Source organism: Saccopteryx leptura, chromosome 2, assembly GCF_036850995.1.
Source record: "Saccopteryx leptura isolate mSacLep1 chromosome 2, mSacLep1_pri_phased_curated, whole genome shotgun sequence".
Taxonomy (NCBI): Eukaryota; Metazoa; Chordata; class Mammalia; order Chiroptera; family Emballonuridae; genus Saccopteryx; species Saccopteryx leptura.
The window spans coordinates 251,624,111-251,643,358 of record NC_089504.1 but is presented as its reverse complement, the minus strand read 5'-3'; the positions used below and the strand labels follow the sequence as shown (position 1 = coordinate 251,643,358).

The window sequence follows — 19,248 nt, the reverse complement described above, 5'->3', positions numbered from 1 at the left end:
TTTCATTCCATATCATTTTTAACATACCTTTATTGTTAGCACATGTAGTCATTTCATTCTTTTTTTTCATATTTCATTCTTAATAGATGGTTAATATTTGATTATATGGATTACCATAATGTATTGCATACATTTTCCCTCCAAAGTCTTCTAATAACAAGCAATACTGCAGAGAACAGTATTGTTTATCTTGCTTTCCTTTCACCTGTTCTTCATACTGCTCACAGGTTGATCGGTCTAAAGTACTAATCTGATTATATTTCACTTTTAAATCCTCCCCTGGCTTTTCACTCCTTTAAGATAAAATCTTTTAATAAGACCTTTCATGCTCAAATGCTTCTTTTCAGACTATGTCCCTTGCTACTGCATCTCATCACTCTCTGGACCTTAACCTGGCCTATTCATCCTTTACAATGAATTATCCTATAACTGCTTTAACAAAACTTTTCACACTTTCACAGTATTGTCTAGTTATATATCTTCCCCTCACAAATAGGAGCTTTGGTAAGGTGAGAATTTTGTCTGCATTATCCAATGTTTTACTCGTAGTACTTATCCCATAGTAAAAATTCATTTAAACATTTAAGGTTTTTCAATAAACTTTTTTTTTGGTATTTTTCCAAAGTGAGAGGTGAGGGGTGGGGGGGAGACAGACTCCTGCATGCACCCATGCACCCAACCGGGATCCACCCGGCATGCCCACTAGGGGGCGATGCTCCATTGCAACCAGAACCATTCTAGTGCCTGAGGCAGAGGCCATGGAGCTGTCCTTATTGCCCAGGACAACTTTGCTCCAGTGGAACCTTGGCTGCAGAGGGGAAGAGAAGGATAGAAAGAAAGGGGGGAGGGGAGGGGGGAGAAGCAAATGGGCGCTTTTCTTGTGTGCCCTGGCTGGGAATCTAACCTGGGACTTCCACACGCCTGGCAGATGCTTGCTCTACCGCTGAGCAAACTGGCCAGGGACTCAATAAACTTTTTTTTTTTTTTTTTTTTAATTTTACAGAGACAGAGTCAGAGAGAAGGATAGATAGGGACAGACAGGAATGGGGAGAGATGAGAAGCATCAATTATTTTTTTGTTGCGCATTGCAATACCTTAGTTGTTCATTGCTTTCTCATACGTGCCTTGACCGTGGGCCTTCAGCAGACCGAGTAACCCCTTGCTGGGGCCAGCGACCTTGGGCTCAAGCTGGTGAGCTTTTTTTTTTGCTCAAAACAGATGAGCCCTCGCTCAAGCTGGCGACCTTGGGGTCTCGAACCTGGGTCTTCTGCATCTCAGTCCGACGCTCTATCCACTGCGCCACCACCTGGTCTGGCTCAATAAACTTTTTTACTTAGTATTTCAATGGTGGCTTAACTTAAAATAAGGGCTGGGTTTTAAGTGATTGTATAAGGCAAAAATAACACAAAATCAAACTATTTTTTCTAAGCATTAGAGTCGCATTTGACATAGCAAGATATTCCACCATTACAAGCATACAGAAACTAAGACTGTTAAGAGAACTGTAGTTTAATGTTTATTATTCTCTCACTCTCCCACTCCCTTGCTTTCTTCTGCCATCACAAACTCATATAGGTTCTTTTGTATGATCTGTGATCGTGTGCTTTTACATTTTGCATTATATTGAGCGGAATGACTCAGTATTGTTGAGGATGCAGTGTTCTCCTTTAGGCTATGGATGGAAATATAATTAATACAAATATTCCAGATGACAGGTAATCAATATGTGTCCAGAGTGAGAATATCCTAACATTTCTTTTCTGAGCTTTTATAAGATGTTGGCAAACATTTTTAGTAATAGTAGTCATCTCCATTTCAAGCTGTAGTTAAAACCTAGAAAATTCTTAAGAGCTTATTGGTTTTGTAAAATTATGTATGTCATAAAATGGAATGGAATGCCATCACAAATGTAATTATATGCCTGACCTGTGCTGGCACAGTGGACAAAGGAGTTACCTGGAAGCTGAGGTCAGGATTGCCTGGTCAAGGCACATACGAGAAGAAACCACTATGAGTTGATGCTTCCCGCTCTGCCCACCCTTCAACTCTCACATCTCTAAAATCAAGAAATAAATTTTTTGAAATGTAATTATGAATGTAGAGATATGTGTGATGTATTTATTGTGATTTTTAATTACAATTACATAATTATGTTAGACACTATATTTAAAAGAACCAGAAGGGCTCCAGGTTACATTATCTTTAAAAAATATGGAAGGATGGGCCCTGGCCAGTTGGCTCAGTGATAGAGCGTGGGCCTGGCATGTGAAAGTCCCAGGTTTAATTCCTGGTCAGGGCACATAGGAGAAGTGACCATCAGCCCCCCCCCCATCTCTCTCTCTTTTCCTTCTGCAACCATGGCTCTAATGGTTCAAGCAAAGTTGGCCCCAGGTGCTGAGGATGACCCCATAGCCTCACAGGTGCTTAAATAGCTCAATTGCTGAGCAACAGAACAGTGGCCCCCGATAGGCAGAGCATCTCCAGGTTGGGTGCTTGCTGGTGGATCCCAATCAGGGCACATGAGGGAGTCTGTCTCTCTGCCTTCCCACCTCTCACTTAATAAATATATATATATGAGCCCTGCTTGGCTCAGTGGTAGAGTGTTGGCCTGGCATGCAGGAGTCCCAGGTTCAATTCCCGGCCAGGGCACAAAGGAGAAGCGCCCATCTGCTTCTCCACCCCTCCCCCTCTCCTTCCTCTCTGTCTCTCTCTTCCCCTCCCACAGCCAGGGCTTCACTGGAGCGAAGTTGGCCCTGGTGCTGAGGATGGCTCTGTGGCCTCTGCCTCAGGCGCTAGAATGGCTCTGGTTGCAGCAAAGCAACGCCCCCTGGTGGGCATGCTGGGTGGATCCTGGTCGGGCGCATGCAGGAGTCTGTCTGACTGCCTCCCCGTTTCCAACTTCAGAAAAAAAAAAATAAATATATATATATATATATATATATATATATATGGAAAAAGGTAACAAATGTGCTTTTAAAATTAAGTGAAAGAAAGCAACTATGAACCTTGCCAACATCTTGCAATGACAAATGAAGCATACTGTATAAAGCAAAACATCCACAAACTATTCATTTTCTTTGTTCAGTGGCAAGAGCATTTTTACATCTAATTGTAAAATCTAGGAATTGTCTGTATTTTCATTTAAGTAAAAATAGGTCTTATTTTCTGACATCTTACCACAAGTAGAGGACTTTTTGGATGAATTATGCAGTTTGGAATGATGCTGCATGAAGGGAGGGAAGCTCTGATTGATTTTAGAGAGGATGGGGAAGGGAACAAGGGAGGGAGATAAAGAGAAGGGAGGGGAGAAAGAGAGAGTGACAGGAACATCAATTTGTTCTTATATGTGCCCTGACTGGGGATCAAACCAGTAACCTCTGTGCTTCAGGACAGCTCTAACCAAACGAACTGTTCAACCAAGGCAAAAGTTCTTCGTATTCTTTTTTAAAAATTCTACTTTTTTATTTTAGAGAGAGGAAGCAAGAGAGAAAGGTGGGAAGAGGGGGGGAGGAGCAGGAAGCATCAACTCGCAGTTGCTTCTCACATGTGCCTTGACCGAGCAAGCTTGGGGTCTCAAACCAGTGACCTCCGCATTTCAGGTCCACGCTCCACCCACTGTGCCACCACAAGCCAAGCAGAAAGTTCTTATTTTTGATAAAATGATTCAGGTAATATAGCTGTGAGCTGAACAACCTGTCCTGATTGCCCTTTACTTACCTGATCATAGGCCTCTTGTCACTTTTTTATCCATCACTCTTTCCCTTGCTCCAATAAGAAGATCGTATTTGGTTTAGAAATAGAAAGTTCCTGCTCACAAGAGAAAAAATAGATACTTCAAAATATTATAGTTTTTCACAGCTCCAGACCCAATCAATCTCTTAGTAAAGGAAGGAAACACTATTACAAGAATAAGAGCAGGAGGAAAATGCATCACTTGCCAGTATTATCCTTTTTTTTTTTTTCTTTTACAGAGACAGAGAGTCAGAGAGAGGGACAGATAGGGACAGACAGACAGGAACAGAGAGAGATGAGAAGCATCAATCATTAGTTTTTCCTTGCAACACCTTAGTTGTTCATTGTTTTCTCATATGTGCCTTGACCCGGGGACCACAGCAGACTGAGTAACCCCTTGCTCGAGCCAGTGACCTTAGGTCCAAGCTGGTGAGCTTTGCTCAAACCAGATGAGCCTGCGCTCAAGCTGGCGACCTCGGGGTCTCGAACCTGGGTCCTCTGCATCCAGTCCGACACTCTATCCACTGTGCCACCACCTGGTCAGGCCCAGTATTACCCATTTTCAATCATTTCCTCAAGAACACAGAATAGGAATTCAGCCAGTCAATTTAGAGCCCACCCCTACCTAATATTTCCATGGAAAGGGCAAAGATACCTAAATTCAGATTCTGATTTTGGAGTAATGGTAACCTCCTCTGACAAGGTTTCCATATTCTCCATCATTACATACCCGTATAAATTATTTTGGACAGGGTCCAGTCAGCCCCATTCCTCCTGAGGGATGTTGTTTCTGGCCACTTCCCTGAATGTTAAAAACTCTTTAATGAGATTCATTCATGTTTAACACACACACACACACACTCACACGATGCTAGGGAAAAATAACAATACTGGCCACACTATAGAAAAGGGAGGATCTCTACAAGAGAATTGCTTTGCTACAGTTTGAGGCAGTGGGTAATTCTAGAAAAGTAATGACTGAGAAGCAGCTATGTGTTCTGCTGTTACACTAAAGGGGAAAAAAATATGTGAGCCTCTCATTTTATGAAATTCATATACATGAAAAAAATAAATAAAAGGCACTTACTCAAGTCCTAAATTGCATTTTACACACACTAGATGTGAGCAAAGTTCTTAAAAGAGGCAGTCAGTTGCTTCAAAGATAAGCTAAAGCTTTACTTGGATATTGAAAAATGGGCAAGATGTACATGGAAAGTGAACATGATATGATTTATTTTGACAAGTATGGGCTTACAAAATAAATGTTTTCACTGTAAGTGCAACAAAAGAGGAAAACTTCCTGTAATATACCTTATTTACATTTACTTCTGGTTGAGTAATATATAGCTAGTCAGATTCAAGGATAAACATGTTAACATAACCTTAAATCCAAACTCTATCGCAGTTAAAACCATAAGACACTTAATGTTTCTATGATTGTATAATGTATTCAGAAAAGCACCCTACTCTTGTTAATGTGAATATTGTGATATTCACATTTTCAGAATCACATGCTGTGGGGGAAAAAACTCATCAGGTAGCAGATTAACTATAAATTGTAAGATTTATTTTTAGCTCTTTTTTTTACTTTGCTTCCTTAAAAAAGACCAAAACAAACATTCCCTCTGTAAAAAAAAAAAAAATCCCACTGATTCCCTCCAGTATGACTTCTCAGAACTCTTAAGATTTTCCCACACCCATTACACTGATAGTTTTTCCCCAGTATAATTCTATAGGTTTAAAATATTGCAAAAAGTAAACCTATAATCAGTTATTTATAGGATTGCTTTACCTCCGTAAGAGTACTTTAAAATTTAATAACAATTGCATGGCACATGAAGGCATTACGAAATCACTGTGCTTGTATGTATGACTTCGCTTCATTATGTTTTTTGACGTCCAAGAAAAAGTGCACCCTTACCCATGCATTCTTTTGTGGTTGAGCTGAGAAACGTACAATGATAGCTCATCTCTAATTAAAAGCTTTCTCACTTGCATTGGTCTTGCACCCCTCTCCAGGTAGGAATATATAAATGGAGAATAAGGGAAGCCTACCAGATGAAGTCTTCTCTATACTGCGTGACTGCATTTTCAGATATCACAAAGAGAAGATCAGGTTTAAATACTTCCCCACATATTCCTGGAGTTTTTCTCCAAGTAGGTATCTTCACATCCCAACACATTCACATAAGGCTCTGAAGTCAAAGGAAGGCATTAACTATTTTATTTTTAAATCCATAGTTTTAGGTTTTTTCAACAGTGTGAATTCCCTGGTGTTCATCAAGGAATGACTGGTAATTAAATGAATTTTCATATTCATAGGGGTTCTCTAGAGTGTGTGTCCTCTGATGTTTAGCAAGGTTTGAGCTCCAGCTGAAGGATTTATTGCATATCTTACACACATAGGGCTTCTCCCCAGTATGAGTTATCTGATGTAGAATGAGGGAAAAACTCCGACTAAAGGTTTTGTCACATTCAGTACATGCATAGGGTTTTTCTCCAGTGTGAATTTTCATATGTTGTATAAGGGATGCATGCCATGTGAAAACTTTACCACATTCGTCACATTCGTAGAGCTTTTCTCCAGCATGAATTCTCTGATGTTTAATAAGAAATGAGTGGCAACGGAAGGCTTTCTGACACTCCTTACATTCATAGGGGGTTTTGGCAGTATGGATGCTCTGGTGTCGAGTGAGATGTGAAGAACGGCGAAAAGCCTTCCCACATTCAATGCATTCATACGGCTTTTCTCCAGTGTGTGTAATCTGATGACGAATGAGTTCTGAGCCACTGCTGAAGGCTTTCCCACATTTCCTACATATATACTGTTTCTTTCCCATGTGAATTCTCTGATGTCGAGTGAGGTTCGAGGCACGGCTAAAGGCCTTTCCACATTCAGTACATTCATAGGGTTTCTCCCCTGTATGTGTTCTCTGGTGTTCAATGAGAAACGAAAGGTAACTGAATGTTTTACTACAGTCCTTACACTCATGTGGTTTATTTCCAGTATGTATCATCTGATGTTTCACAAGGTTTGAGATCTGACTAAAGGTTTTTCCACATTCCTTACATACATATGGTTTCTCTCCAGTGTGAGTTCTCTGATGTAATACAAGGGAAAAGCGCCTACTGAAAGTTTTTCCACATTCATGGCACCCATAGGGCCTCTCCACGGCACTGATACTATGTTGAGACAGGGCTTCTTGGTGAGAGACTGTCACTTGCCTGATACATCCCTGACTTCTTTGTAGCATTTTAGTAACATCCTCACATTTCCAGCCTCCTTTAAAACTGGAATGTTCAGGGCCTTGGCTCCAACTCGTTTCCTTTATCAGATATTGGGATGAGTCATCTCTGTATATGACATTTTTTGGAAAAAACTCTCTGATATCACCATTTGACTCTGAAAATGAAAAAATAAAGCAGTGTTTCTTATTTTGTATATTGAATAAAATACAAGCTATTCTTAATTTTTTAATGAGAGAATTAAAATGAAGAAAAAAAAACACCTTATCTTATTGCTTTCATATGTGACTCTGAAATCTCAGCATTCTGCCCAGAAATTCAGAAGATAGCAGAGGATAGATTTAGGTGAATAGGGAGAAAGATTAAATATAAGTACCTGAAAGTTAGGGAAAAAGGAACTATGAATAGAAATAAATGAGAAGGATAGGTTATTGGTCTTCCTCACCTCGATTTATTTGTTGCCAGATGACTTGAAAATGAAAATTGCATAAATAGCATAATACCAAGAAACTGCAGGTTCTCCTCAGGTCCCACAAACATATGAGACTACCCACCCAGTGCCTTTGGAACATCTCACAGTAACTTATTCTAAATAAATTAATAAAAAGTTTCTCTGGCCTGACCTGTGGTGGCGCAATGGGATAAAGCATCATCCTGGAATTCTGAAGTTGCCGGTTCAAAACCCTGGGCTTGCCTGGTCAAGGCACATATGGGAGTTGATGCTTCCTGCTCCTCCTCCTCTCTCTTTCTCTCTCTCTCTCTCTCTCTCCTCTCTAAAAATGGAATAGTCTTTAAAAAAAAAAAAAGTTTCTCTGAAAACCATTCTCTATGATGCTTACTCTAACTCTACTTTCCAAACTATATGAAGCTCAACTTTGGTCTAACAGCCTTTCTATCATATGCTTTTTTTTTTTTTTTTTTTTTTTTTTGTATTTTTCTGAAGCTAGAAACGGGGAGAGACAGTCAGACAGACTCCCGCATGCGCCCGACCGGGATCCACCCGGCACGCCCACCAGGGGCGACGCTCTGCCGCTACCAGAGCCACTCTAGCGCCTGGGGCAGAGGCCAAGGAGCCATCCCCAGCGCCCAGGCCATCTTTGCTCCAAAGGAGTCTTGGCTGCGGGAGGGGAAGAGAGAGATAGAGAGGAAGGAGGGGGTGGGGGTGGAGAAGCAAATGGGCGCTTCTCCTATGTGCCCTGGCCGGGAATCGAACCTGGGTCCCCCGCACGCCAGGCCGACGCTCTACCGCTGAGCCAACCGGCCAGGGCCTATCATATGCTTTTGATAGACAAACTTAGGCCCCGATTTTCTCCAGGCTAAATTTTAAAAAGAGACTTTATCACTTTGCCATGAGGGGTGTGGTGTGGGGGACACCACAGATTTTTATAATAATATAAAGGTTTTAAAAAATATATATTTTTATGCCTGACCTAGTGGTGGCACAGTGGATAGAGCGTCGGACTGGGATGCGGAAGGACCCAGGTTCGAGACCCCGAGGTCGCCAGCTTGAGTGTGGGCTCATCTGGTTTGAGCGAGGCTCACCAGCTTGGACCCAAGGTTGCTGGCTCCAGCAAGGGGTTGCTCAGCCTACTGAAGGCCCGCGGTCAAGGCACATGTGAGAAAGCAATCAATGAACAACTAAGGTGTTGCAATGCGCAGTGAAAAACTAATGATTGATGCTTCTCATCTCTCTCTGTTACTGTCTGTCTGTCCCTGTCTATCCCTCTCTCTGACTCACTCTCTGTCTCTGTAAAAAAAATAAATAAAATTTAAAAATATATATTTTTGTCTTGACTGAGTAGCTCAGTTGGTTAGAGTGTCGTCACACTATGACAAGGTTGTGGATTTGATCCCAGGTCAGGCCACATACAAAAATCAACCAATGAATGCATAAATAAGTGGAATAAATCAATGTTTCACTGTCTCTCTCTCACACATCAATAAATAAAGTAGATCTCTCAGTTCCTGTTATCACCATTGCAGGGGCCTCTCTGATTCCTCTCCTACATGGGAAAAGCTGGTTTTCTGCTTTTCCCTTGTCTTCTCTTGTGGTTTGCCTGTCTCGGTGAGACACCAATAAACAGAAAGATCCACCATCAAAAAAATAAATAAATAAATAAAGTAATTACAATAAAAAAAGTTCAAGAATAAACTTTGTGTTTCATGTACTCACAACTGTAAACCTACTTTTGCCCCACCTTGTATACTGGGAAATCTGAGCCATTAAAAAAATAAAACTTGGCCCTGGCCGGTTGGCTCAGTGGTAGAGCGTCGGCCTGGCGTGTGGGAGTCCCGGGTTCCATTCCCGGCCAGGGCACACAGGAGGGGCGCCTATCTGCTTCTCCACCCCTCCCCCTCTCCTTCCTCTCTGTCTCTCTCTTCCCCTCCCGCAGCCAAGGCTCCATTGGAGCAAAGTTGGCCCCAGACGCTGAGGATGGCTCTATGGCCTCTGCCTCAGGCACTAGAATGGCTCTGGTTGCAACAGAGCTACGCCCCGGATGGGCAGCGCGTCACCCCCTGGTGGGCGTGCAGGGTAGATCGTGGTCAGGTGCATGCGGGAGTCTGTCTGACTGCCTCCCCGTTTCCAACTTCAGAAAAATACAAAAAAAAAAAAAAAAAAAAGAATAAAGTCAGTAATGTTATAAATATGTATGGTGTCAGATGCGTACTAGATTTACTGGGGTGATCACTTTGTAAGTCATGTAGATATTGAACCACTGCATTATACAGCTGAAACTAATACAGTATTGAAATGTCAACTGTAATTAAAAAATTAAAAATTATCAAAGATTTTGCTCAGATGTTGCATCAGTGAGATTGGAACAGAAATCTTTATAAGTCAACACAGTGAATTGTTGAAATACAACATTCACTGTTCCTATCAAAAGGCACTCTTTTAAAAAAAAAAAAGCTCTCTTTTTTTTTTTTTTTTTTTGTATTTTTCTGAAGCTGGAAATGGGGAGGCAGTCAGACAGACTGCCACAGGCGCCTGACCAGGATCCACCCGGCACACCCACCAGGGGGCGATGCTCTGCCCATCCGGGGCGTCGCTCTGTCACGACCAGAGCCACTCTAGCGCCTGGGGCAGAGGCCAAGGAGCCATCCCCAGTGCCCAGGCCATCTTTTGCTCCAATGGAGCCCCGGCTGTGGGAGGGGAAGAGAGAGACAGAGAGGAAGGAGAGGAGGAGGGGTGGAGAAGCAGATGGGTGCCCCTCCTGTGTGCCCTGGCTGGGAATCGAACCCGGGACTTCCACACGCCAGGCCGACGCTCTGCCACTGAGCCAACCGGCCAGGGCCAAAAGGCACTCTTACTATGTGAAGTGTCAGTCAGTGAAAGCCCTTTAGAAAACATTTTAGCATTATCTCATGATGTGGAAGAGATCCACTGTCCTCTGACCTAGCAGATCCAGTCCTAGAAAGACCACAGGAAACCTCTGCCAGAAGCACACACAAAGCTCTTAAGAACTTGGCAGTGTTCTGTTTACTGACTCAAGTGGTGGTTACATGAGTGTCTTATGATTTGTGTGTGTGTATATCACCTTCCATAAGAGTTAATAGAAGAAACACACAAAATTACAAGAGCTATATTACAGTTCAGGCAATTTTTCCATGTTTGCCCTTTATCTCACTTCCTTGTACATAATTCTACCTATTTTATTATTTTAAAACATTTAGATGTGGATATTTCTCTTCAGCTCACACTTAAATGAAGGTATCCTCCATGCAGTCCACCTCATGCCATCAGTCCTTTCTTCTACACCCTCCTCTATGTCCTCTTGCATGTGGTGTGAACCACCACCACTCACCTTTCTAAAACTAATTCATCACCTTTTCTCCAAAACCAATGTCTTTTATGTTTCTATTAGTACTATCTCTATCCAAATTATCCACGCCTAAAACACCAACTGGAAATTCTTTTGTTCTCACTACTGAAATGCCAATCTGAGGATCTTTAACAAAGTAATTTACAGACCCATTTCATCTCACTAGGTCATAACCTCCTCGATGGTTATCCCACTCTTACGTGCCTTCTACTCTCAGAATTACATGAGAAAGTCTTAAGATTAACATTCAAGCTTGACCTGTGGTGGCGCAGTGGGTAAAAGCGTTGACCTGGAACGCTGAGGTCGCCGATTCGAAACCCCAGGCTTGCCTGGTCAAGGCACATATGGGAGTTGATGCTTCCTGCTCCTCCCTCTGTTCTTTCTATCTCTTTCCTCTCTCTGTCTCTTTCTCTCTCTGTGTCTCCTCTCTCTAAAAAGATGAATAAATAAAATGTAAAAAAATAAATAAATTGTCAAAAAAAAAAAAGATTAACATTCAACATATTTGATCCCTGGTCAGGACACATACAGGAACAGATCACTATTTCTCTCCTCTCTCTCTCTCTCATCTTCCTCTATCAAATCAATAATACATACATAAAAAAGATTAATATTCAATAAATAATGTTAAGAGAATATACTAGTGCCTGACCAGGCAGTGGCACAATGGATAGTGTTAGCCTGGGATGCAGGTACATCAAAATGTGCATCCAGCTTGAATGTGGGGTCACTGGCTTGAGCATGGGATCACAGACATGACCCCATGATCGCTGGCTAGAAGCCCCAGATTGCTGGCTTGAGCAAGGGTTTGCTGGCTCGAGCAAGGGGTCACTGGCTCGGCTGGAGCCCCTTGTCAAAGCACATGTGAGAAAGCAATTAATGAACAACTAAGGTGCCGCAACAAAGAATTGATGCTTCTTATCTCCCTTCCTGTCTGTCCCTCTCTCTGTCTCTAAAAAAAAAAAGAATATATGAGTGAATTAATAAACCCATTAATTGCCTGACCAGGCAGTGGCACAGTGGATAGAGCGTCGGACTGGGATGCAGAGGACCCAGGTTCGAGACCCCGAGGTCGCCAGCTTGAGCGTGGGCTCATCTGGTTTGAGCAAAAAGCTCACCAGCTTGGACTCAAGGTTGCTGGCTCAAGCAAGGGGTTACTCTGTCTGTTGAAGGCCCACAGTCAAGGCACATGAGAAAGCAATCAATGAATAACTAAGGTCTCGCAACGAAAAACTGATGATTGATGCTTCTCATCTCTCTCCGTTCCTGTCTGTCTGTCCCTCTATCTGACTCTCTCTCTGTCTCTGAAAATAAATAAATAAACCCATCAATTAATTTAAAAGAAATGAATTAATCTTTGAAAGATGGTTAAGTAGAGCATCAGTATAAATATATATAACTCAATTTAGGCAATAGAAACATGCCAATTTTAAGAAAGGGAGGATAAATCAAAAAGAAACAAAATTCAGAGACCAGAAGAGCTAAGCAAGAAGGGAGAGGACACATGTATCTCTGAGCAAGTGGAGGAAAGGCTAAGGTGAGAATTGAAGGCAGACTGGTAACTGCATGTAAAGTGGTCCCTTATAGAGTTGTGAGGAAGACGTCATAGACTCTATCTCTGGTGTCTTTAAGGAAAACTTAACAAGCAACATATACAAAAGTATTGCTTTCTCATTGACTAGTTGGGCTGTTATTTTTTAAAAAAAAACTTCCCCACCGCTTTCTGTCTTACTCACCTGAAAAGAAATCTGTTCTCACACCTCCTTTCTCCAGCCAGGGCTCTTTCCCTTGCTCCAATAAGGAAACTACATCTGGCTTAGAAATGTTAAGACCTGATTGCAGAAAATGAAATAAGTTCAAAATCAGTTCTTGAATCCTCAGAAAAGAGGAACCATTAAAAAATATATCATGCCACGGTAGCTCAGTTGGTTCGAGTATCGTCCATTTATGCCAAGGTTGCAGATTCAATCCCATCAGAGCACATACAAGAATCAACAAATAACTGCATAATCATGTGGGAAAACAACTGATCTCTCTCTCTCTCTCTCTCTCCCCCTTGCTCTATCTCTAAAATAAATATTAAATTTTAAAAAAAAATTAAAAAAAGAAATGCCAGCTCTAAGTATGAAAAGTGTCTAAAAATTAGGTGCAATTATAATCCCCATCTTAAAAACTAATATAAGCTGGCCCTGGCCGGTTGGCTCAGAGGTGGAGTGTCAGGTTCGATTCCCAGTCAGGGCACACAGGAAAAGTGCCCATCTGCTCCACCCCTCCCCCTCTCCTTCCTCTCTGTCTCTCTCTTCTCCTCCCGGAGCCAAGGCTCCATTGGAGCAAAGTTGGCCCGGGCACTGAGGATGGCTCCATGGCCTCCCCTCAGGCGCTAGAATGGCTCCAATTGCAGCAGAGCAACGCCCCAGATGGGCAGAACATCGCCCCCTGGTGGGCATGCCGGGTGGACCCCAGTTGGGCACATGCTGGAGTCTGTGTCCCCCCCACACCCCTGCCCTTACTTAGGAAAAATACAAAAAAAAAAAAAAATATTGATGAAGTATCAACCTAGAACACTGAAGTCACTGGTTTCAAAACCCTGGGCTTGCCCAGTCAGGGCAAATACAAGCAATCAATGAACTACTAAAGTGAAATAACTATGAGTTGATACTTCTTATTCCCCCTACCTCTCTCTTTTCTCTGTAATATCAATAAATAAAATAATTAAAAACAAATAAACAAAAAAACAAAAAGAACCCCTAAGCCTGACCAGTGGTGGCACAGTGAATAAAGTGGTGACCTGGAATGCTGAGGTCCCAGGATTGAACCCCAAGGTCACCAGCTTGAACACAGAGTCGCTAGTTTGAGCTTGGGACCAGACCCCAGGTCAGGGCACATATGAGAAGCAATCAATGAACAACTAAAGTGCCACAACTATGAGTTGATGCTTCTCATCATCTCTATCCATCCTTTTGTGTCTGTCTCTGTTTCTCTCTCTTTCACTAAAAAAATTAAAAAACAAAACAAAACTTCTCTTGGGACTATTCAGCCAGATAATGAAGATTCACAACAGCCACACTAAATTTCAAATTCTAAATGAGGGGAGATAAAGGGAAACACTTACCCAGTGAGACCAGGTGGGCATAGTTCTCCAGCATGACATGTCTATACAAGTCTCTTTGAGCAGGCTGTAGCCATTCCCACTCCTCCTGGGAGAAGTCTATGGCCACATCCCTGAAGGTCACAGACCCCTGAAATGACATACAGGAAAGTGCACAACAAAGACCAATGCTCCCCGAGGACTTGACCAAGGTGTGAACGAGTCCCACTGGGGAGGGAGGACAGCGTGTATCAATAACAGCAATGGGCCTGACCAGGCAGTGGTGCAGTGGATAGAACGTCGGACTGGGATGCAGAGGACCCGGGTTCAAGACCCCGAGGTTGCCAACTTGAGCTCATCTGGTTTGAGCAAAAGCCCACCAGCTTGAACCCAAGGTCTCTGGCTCCAGCAAGGGGTTACTCGGTCTGCTGAAGGCCCGCAGTCAAGGCACATATGAGAAAGCAATCAATGAACAACTAAGGTGTTGCAACGCGCAATGAAAAACTAATGATTGATGCTTCTCATCTCTCTCCGTTCCTGTCTGTCTGTCCCTGTCTATCCCTCTCTCTGACTCACTCTGTCTCTGTAAAATAAATAAATAAATAAATAATGGCAATGGGAGTTTTTAGAATTCTAAATGGTTACCGAGAGTGTGACTTAAAAGTCGAGTTGTTTTGTTTTGCTATGAAATGGTGAAAGGGACAAATATGATCACATGATGTGATTTGTCCAGAAAAAATTTATAATTTTATGAAATGTAAAAAACGATACATGTGGGCCTTGGCCGGTTGGCTCAGCGGTGGAGCGTCGGCCTGGAGTGCGGGGGACCCAGGTTCGATTCCCGGCCAGGGCACATAGGAGAGGTGCCCATTTGCTTCTCCACCCCCCCACCCCACCCCTCCTTCCTCTCTGTCTCTCTCTTCCCCTCCCGCCGGGGCTCCATTGGAGAGGGGATGGCCCGGGCGCTGGGGATGGCTCCTTGGCCTCTGCCCCAGGCGCTAGAGTGGCTCTGGTCGCGGCAGGACGACGCCCGGGAGGGGCAGAGCATCGCCCCCTGGTGGGCAGAGCGTCCCCTGGTGGGCGTGCCGGGTGGATCCCGGTTGGGCGCATGCGGGCGTCTGTCTGTCTCTCCCCGTTTCCAGCTTCGGAAGGATACAAAAAAACAAAACAAAAAAACGATACATGTGAACAACATGAATTTCTGGCTTTGGTTGTAGAAAATTTTAAGGTCTTATAACACATTACAAATAGCGAAGATAATTCCTTTGTGTTTTATAGGTACTAGATATCATCTTTAACACCAGCCTACTTTAACATGCTTTTGTAAGAATTTCTTGGTAACAACTGACTCTAGCAGATAGCAGTAACACCCTTGAAATGAGGCATGCACTCTTAAGTTTATCACACTTGTCCCCATTCTTAAAGAAACAGCTGTGAAACTTAGAAGCAATATTAGTGACTTCACAGAACAAGTACAGTATAGAGAAACTCCCCAGGAAGGAGGGTAAATACCTCCCATGATGAAACCTACGGATTCTTCACTCAGAGGGAATAATAAGCCCCTCGTTTTGCACCATTTGAGTGATGAACTTAACTTAGTCAAAAGGAATTTTAAATAGTCCCAAACTATTAACAGCCCCAAATGTATGACAAATCTATATTTATAATTTAAAAAGTTGTTTAAGTGATGAAAATTGTAGAGAAAGAAGCTGTTTCCTAGAATCAGCAGTGGGATTTGCAACACAGATGGCACTTGGACTAGGAGAGCTCTAAATTTGGAGACAGGTATGACAAAATGTAGGATTCAGAAGTGGAACTAAAAAGAAAGGGACCAAATTGGAATGGTTGGCCTTTATCTCTCTCTGAGAAACAGGCACTTAGCCACAAGGAGAACAAAAATAATCAGTGCTTCTTGCTAAATAAACTTAATGTCCAGTCTTAACAAGGAGTTCTGTGCGTTTCAGAGATTTTGTTTGGCTCACTTTTGCATCCCCAAGACCTAGAATGGGTCATGCATTAGAGATTAGAAACACTTGAAAGGGCTGTTAGAACACAGACAGCTAAACCCGACACCCAGTTTCTGGTTTAGAAGGTTGAGAGTAGGACCCATGAACACACATTTCTAATGATGCTGGTGCTGATAGTTCAGGGATCATCACCCTCTGAGACCAGACACAGCAACCTAAAAGTAGATGCTCAATAAAAATATGATGAATACATGAATGAAGAGCAGCTGTAGCAAGAGACATAAAGTAAAGCACTTGTCATTCGAATACAGGGAGAAAGGCGGCACCAGAACAGCTGGATCCCTATCTTCTAACCCGAAAACAAACCTGCCAGGTCAGAAACCCCACTCACACCGGAATAGCTTCCTGTCAACCCTTTTACACAATCCCATGCACCATCCAATGTACACATCCCATGTACCATCCCATGTACTAGTTAGTGCCTGAAGAAGAGGAGCGACGCTGGGTCCTGAGGTTCTGCAGAGCAGGAAGTCTCTAAAAACTGAAAGCCACAGCTTCATCTAGGAAAAATAAAGGAAACACCGGCTTACCTGAGACATGGCTGCCTAGAGGGCAGAGGCGCACAGGACAGTGCAGAACGGGAGAGAAAGACGCCCTGAACGCGCAGGGCCACGGGCCGCCCGAGAAACGGGCTCCCCCGCTGGGGGTTTCCGTCGCTCCACAAACACCCGCCCTCGGCTCGGCTCGGCTCACGGAGCCACGAAGCAAGGAGGCCCAGGCGCCTGAGAGAACGTCGTTCCTGCCACGAGTCCAGCCGGCCCTGCACCACTAGCACCTTCTCCTGTAACTGGGTCACAGGACCGTGCGCTCCCTCTGAGATTTTTGGCAGAATAAGCAAAGGGCTCCAAGCTGCGGACGGTCGTTGTCACAGGCCAGCGGACGGGGTTCCCGGCGTGAACGGTTGGGACGCTTTCCCTCCCTCCGGCACAAGAAGCCCAGACTCGCCCCGCTGCTTCCGGGAACGCACACTGACCGTCTCCGAGCCTCAGGGCACGGACCCCTGAACCAGGCCACAAGCTCCGGGCAACTGCACTTCCCAGGATCCACCACGGCCTCAGCGCGCGTAACAGGAAGGCGTCCAGTCACATTCTACAACTCCCAGAAAACCCCACGCCCAGGGCGACAGACGGTTAAGTTTCAAATAACTACACTTCCCAGGATGCACCGCGGCCTCAGTGTGCTGTAAGAAGACGATGAACCGCCTTCATCACACACTACAACTCCCAGAAACCCCAATGCCCAAAGCGATTCACCGATTCACCGGAGACTGGGTGTGCTGTGGAAGAAGGGCTCTTCTCGCACTACAACGTTCATAAACTCACTTCCAGGGCGACAGACACTAAGACGGTGAGCCTCAAACAACTACACTTCCCAGGACCCAACGCGGCCTCAGCGTGCTGTAGGAGGAAAACCCTCTCGTCAGACACTACAACTCCCAGACACTCCCAAGCCCTAACGGTTTCACTGGGGTCTCCGCGCACTGTGGGAGGAAAGCTCCGCCTCTCGCACTGCAAATCCCACAAACCCTCACTCCCAGGGCGACAGATACTAAGACAGTGAGCCTCAAAAAAGTACAGTTCCCAGTATCCAACGCGATCTCAGCACCCAGTAAGAGGAAAATCCTTTCGTCACACACAACTCCCAGAAACCCTCACTCAAATGGCGACAGACGCTGCGACGGTGAGCCTCAAACAACTACACTTACCAGGACCCAACGCGGCCTCAGTGTGCTGTGGACTTGAGGCTCCGCCTCTCTCACTACAACTCCCAGAAACCCTCACACCCTGGGCGACAGACACTGAGACAGTGAGCCTCAAACAACTACACTTCCCAGGCTCCATTGCGGCCTCCACTCGCGTTGGGAATAAAAGGTTCTCTGTCACACCAAAAACACCCCACACCTACAGCTCAGGAGAGAGAGACCTTGGGTCTCAGGACACAGAGCACCGCAGCGCGTATAGGGAAATAAAGCTCCCCGTCTCACAAAAACTCCCAGAAAGCTCCGCGGCCTCAATCAGCCTCCTGAGACTCAAAGTTCCCCACTCAGGCTACTGAATCCCAGAATCGAAGGTGGCTCCAGCGCGCCTGCATAAGTCCTCTGCTATGAGAACTGTCGCCACCAGAATCCCCCGCTGCGAAGGACTGCGACCCTCGCGGCCTGTGGAGCGGCACGAGCTACCCGCGGCCCTGTGGTGACAGACAACTCCTCAGCAGAGCTGTGGTGCTGTGTCCACCACGCGGAAGAATACATGGTCCTGGGTGACATTGTATGGATTCGAAGGTCCTACCAGCATTAGCAATGACCCTCCAGCGACTTTGTGCACTTGATCCCAAGGTTGAGAATACTTGACTGATAGAGGACAAAGCATATTTTATACTTAAACTGCAGACATGACGTGGGAACTGTGCTCCTTGTGCCCAGAGAGGAGCCACTGTCTATTATTTTTTTTTTAATTTTTTATTTTTCTGAAGTGAGAAGCAGAGAGGCAGAGACAGACTCCCACATGCGCCCAATCGGGATCCACCTGGCATGCCCACCAGGGGGCGATGCTCTGCCCATCTGGGCTGTTGCTCCATTGCAACTGGAGCCATTTTGGTGCCTGAGGCGGAGGTCATGGAGCCATCCTCAGTGCTTGGGCCAACTTTACTCCAATGGAGCCTTGGCTGTGGGAAGGGAAGAGAGACAGAGAGACAGGAGAGGGGAAAGGGTGGAGAAACAGATGGGCGCTTCTCCTGCATGCCCTGGCCAAGAATTGAATCCAGGACCTCCACATGCCAGGCCAACACTCTACCGCTGAGCCAACCCGCCAGGGTGGAGCCACTGTCTTTGAAGGGTTGCTTGACACATGAGGAGGAGGCAGAGGAGAGGAATATGAGTAGATTCTGGTGACCCCCCCGGGGGCTTCTTGGGACTTCCTTGCCCAAGTGTGATGGTACATGACTAGCTACATCAAGTCAGGGGTGAGAAGGGCAAAGTAACCAGGGCTCAGGAATAAGGGTCCAGGTCATTCCAAGTAAGCTCATGGAGGTGATTACTGTGAGGAGTATCTGGACTGGAAAATAGATGTGAGAAAACAAGAGTAAGGGCTGTAGTTTGTCCTCCTAATCTTCCTTTTCTTAGTCTGTCCTTGGAGATCTAAAATTGGGAAACTTGTTGGAGGAAAGCCAAAGCACCGAGTGACTTTCTGTTCCCATCCTGAGGAAGTTAAGGTCGAGACCAAGCATACGTGACTGAAGCATATGTGGGTCCTCCACTTGCAGCCTGCCTCAGGTGACTGAGCCACTCCAAGTAGTAGAAGCTTGACTTCCTTGGCCCAATGAGACATTCTTA

General features: G+C 44.6%; 1 protein-coding gene across 1 annotated transcript; it reads right to left on the bottom strand.

Annotated features, from left to right (window-relative positions):
- Positions 1 to 1,105: 1,105 nt before the first annotated feature.
- ZNF140 (zinc finger protein 140) lies at positions 1,106 to 16,974 on the bottom strand. Its single transcript, XM_066371284.1, has 6 exons — positions 16,448 to 16,974; positions 13,915 to 14,041; positions 12,539 to 12,634; positions 3,718 to 7,135; positions 1,244 to 2,898; positions 1,106 to 1,196 (listed from the first exon to the last, which is right to left on the bottom strand). Exons 1-4 carry the CDS (start codon positions 16,454 to 16,456, stop codon positions 5,976 to 5,978), a joined length of 1,392 nt encoding a protein of 463 aa, XP_066227381.1. The 5' UTR covers positions 16,457 to 16,974; the 3' UTR covers positions 1,106 to 1,196; positions 1,244 to 2,898; positions 3,718 to 5,975.
- Between the last annotated feature and the right edge of the window lie 2,274 nt (positions 16,975 to 19,248).

Coding starts and splice junctions, on each gene's coding strand:
- ZNF140 (XM_066371284.1), bottom strand. Junction 12,635..13,914: donor TGCCCACCTGGTCTCACTGG/GTAAGTGTTTCC, acceptor TTCTGCAATCAG/GTCTTAACATTTCTAAGCCA. Junction 7,136..12,538: donor GAGAACAGATTTCTTTTCAG/GTGAGTAAGACA, acceptor TTTCATTTTCAG/AGTCAAATGGTGATATCAGA.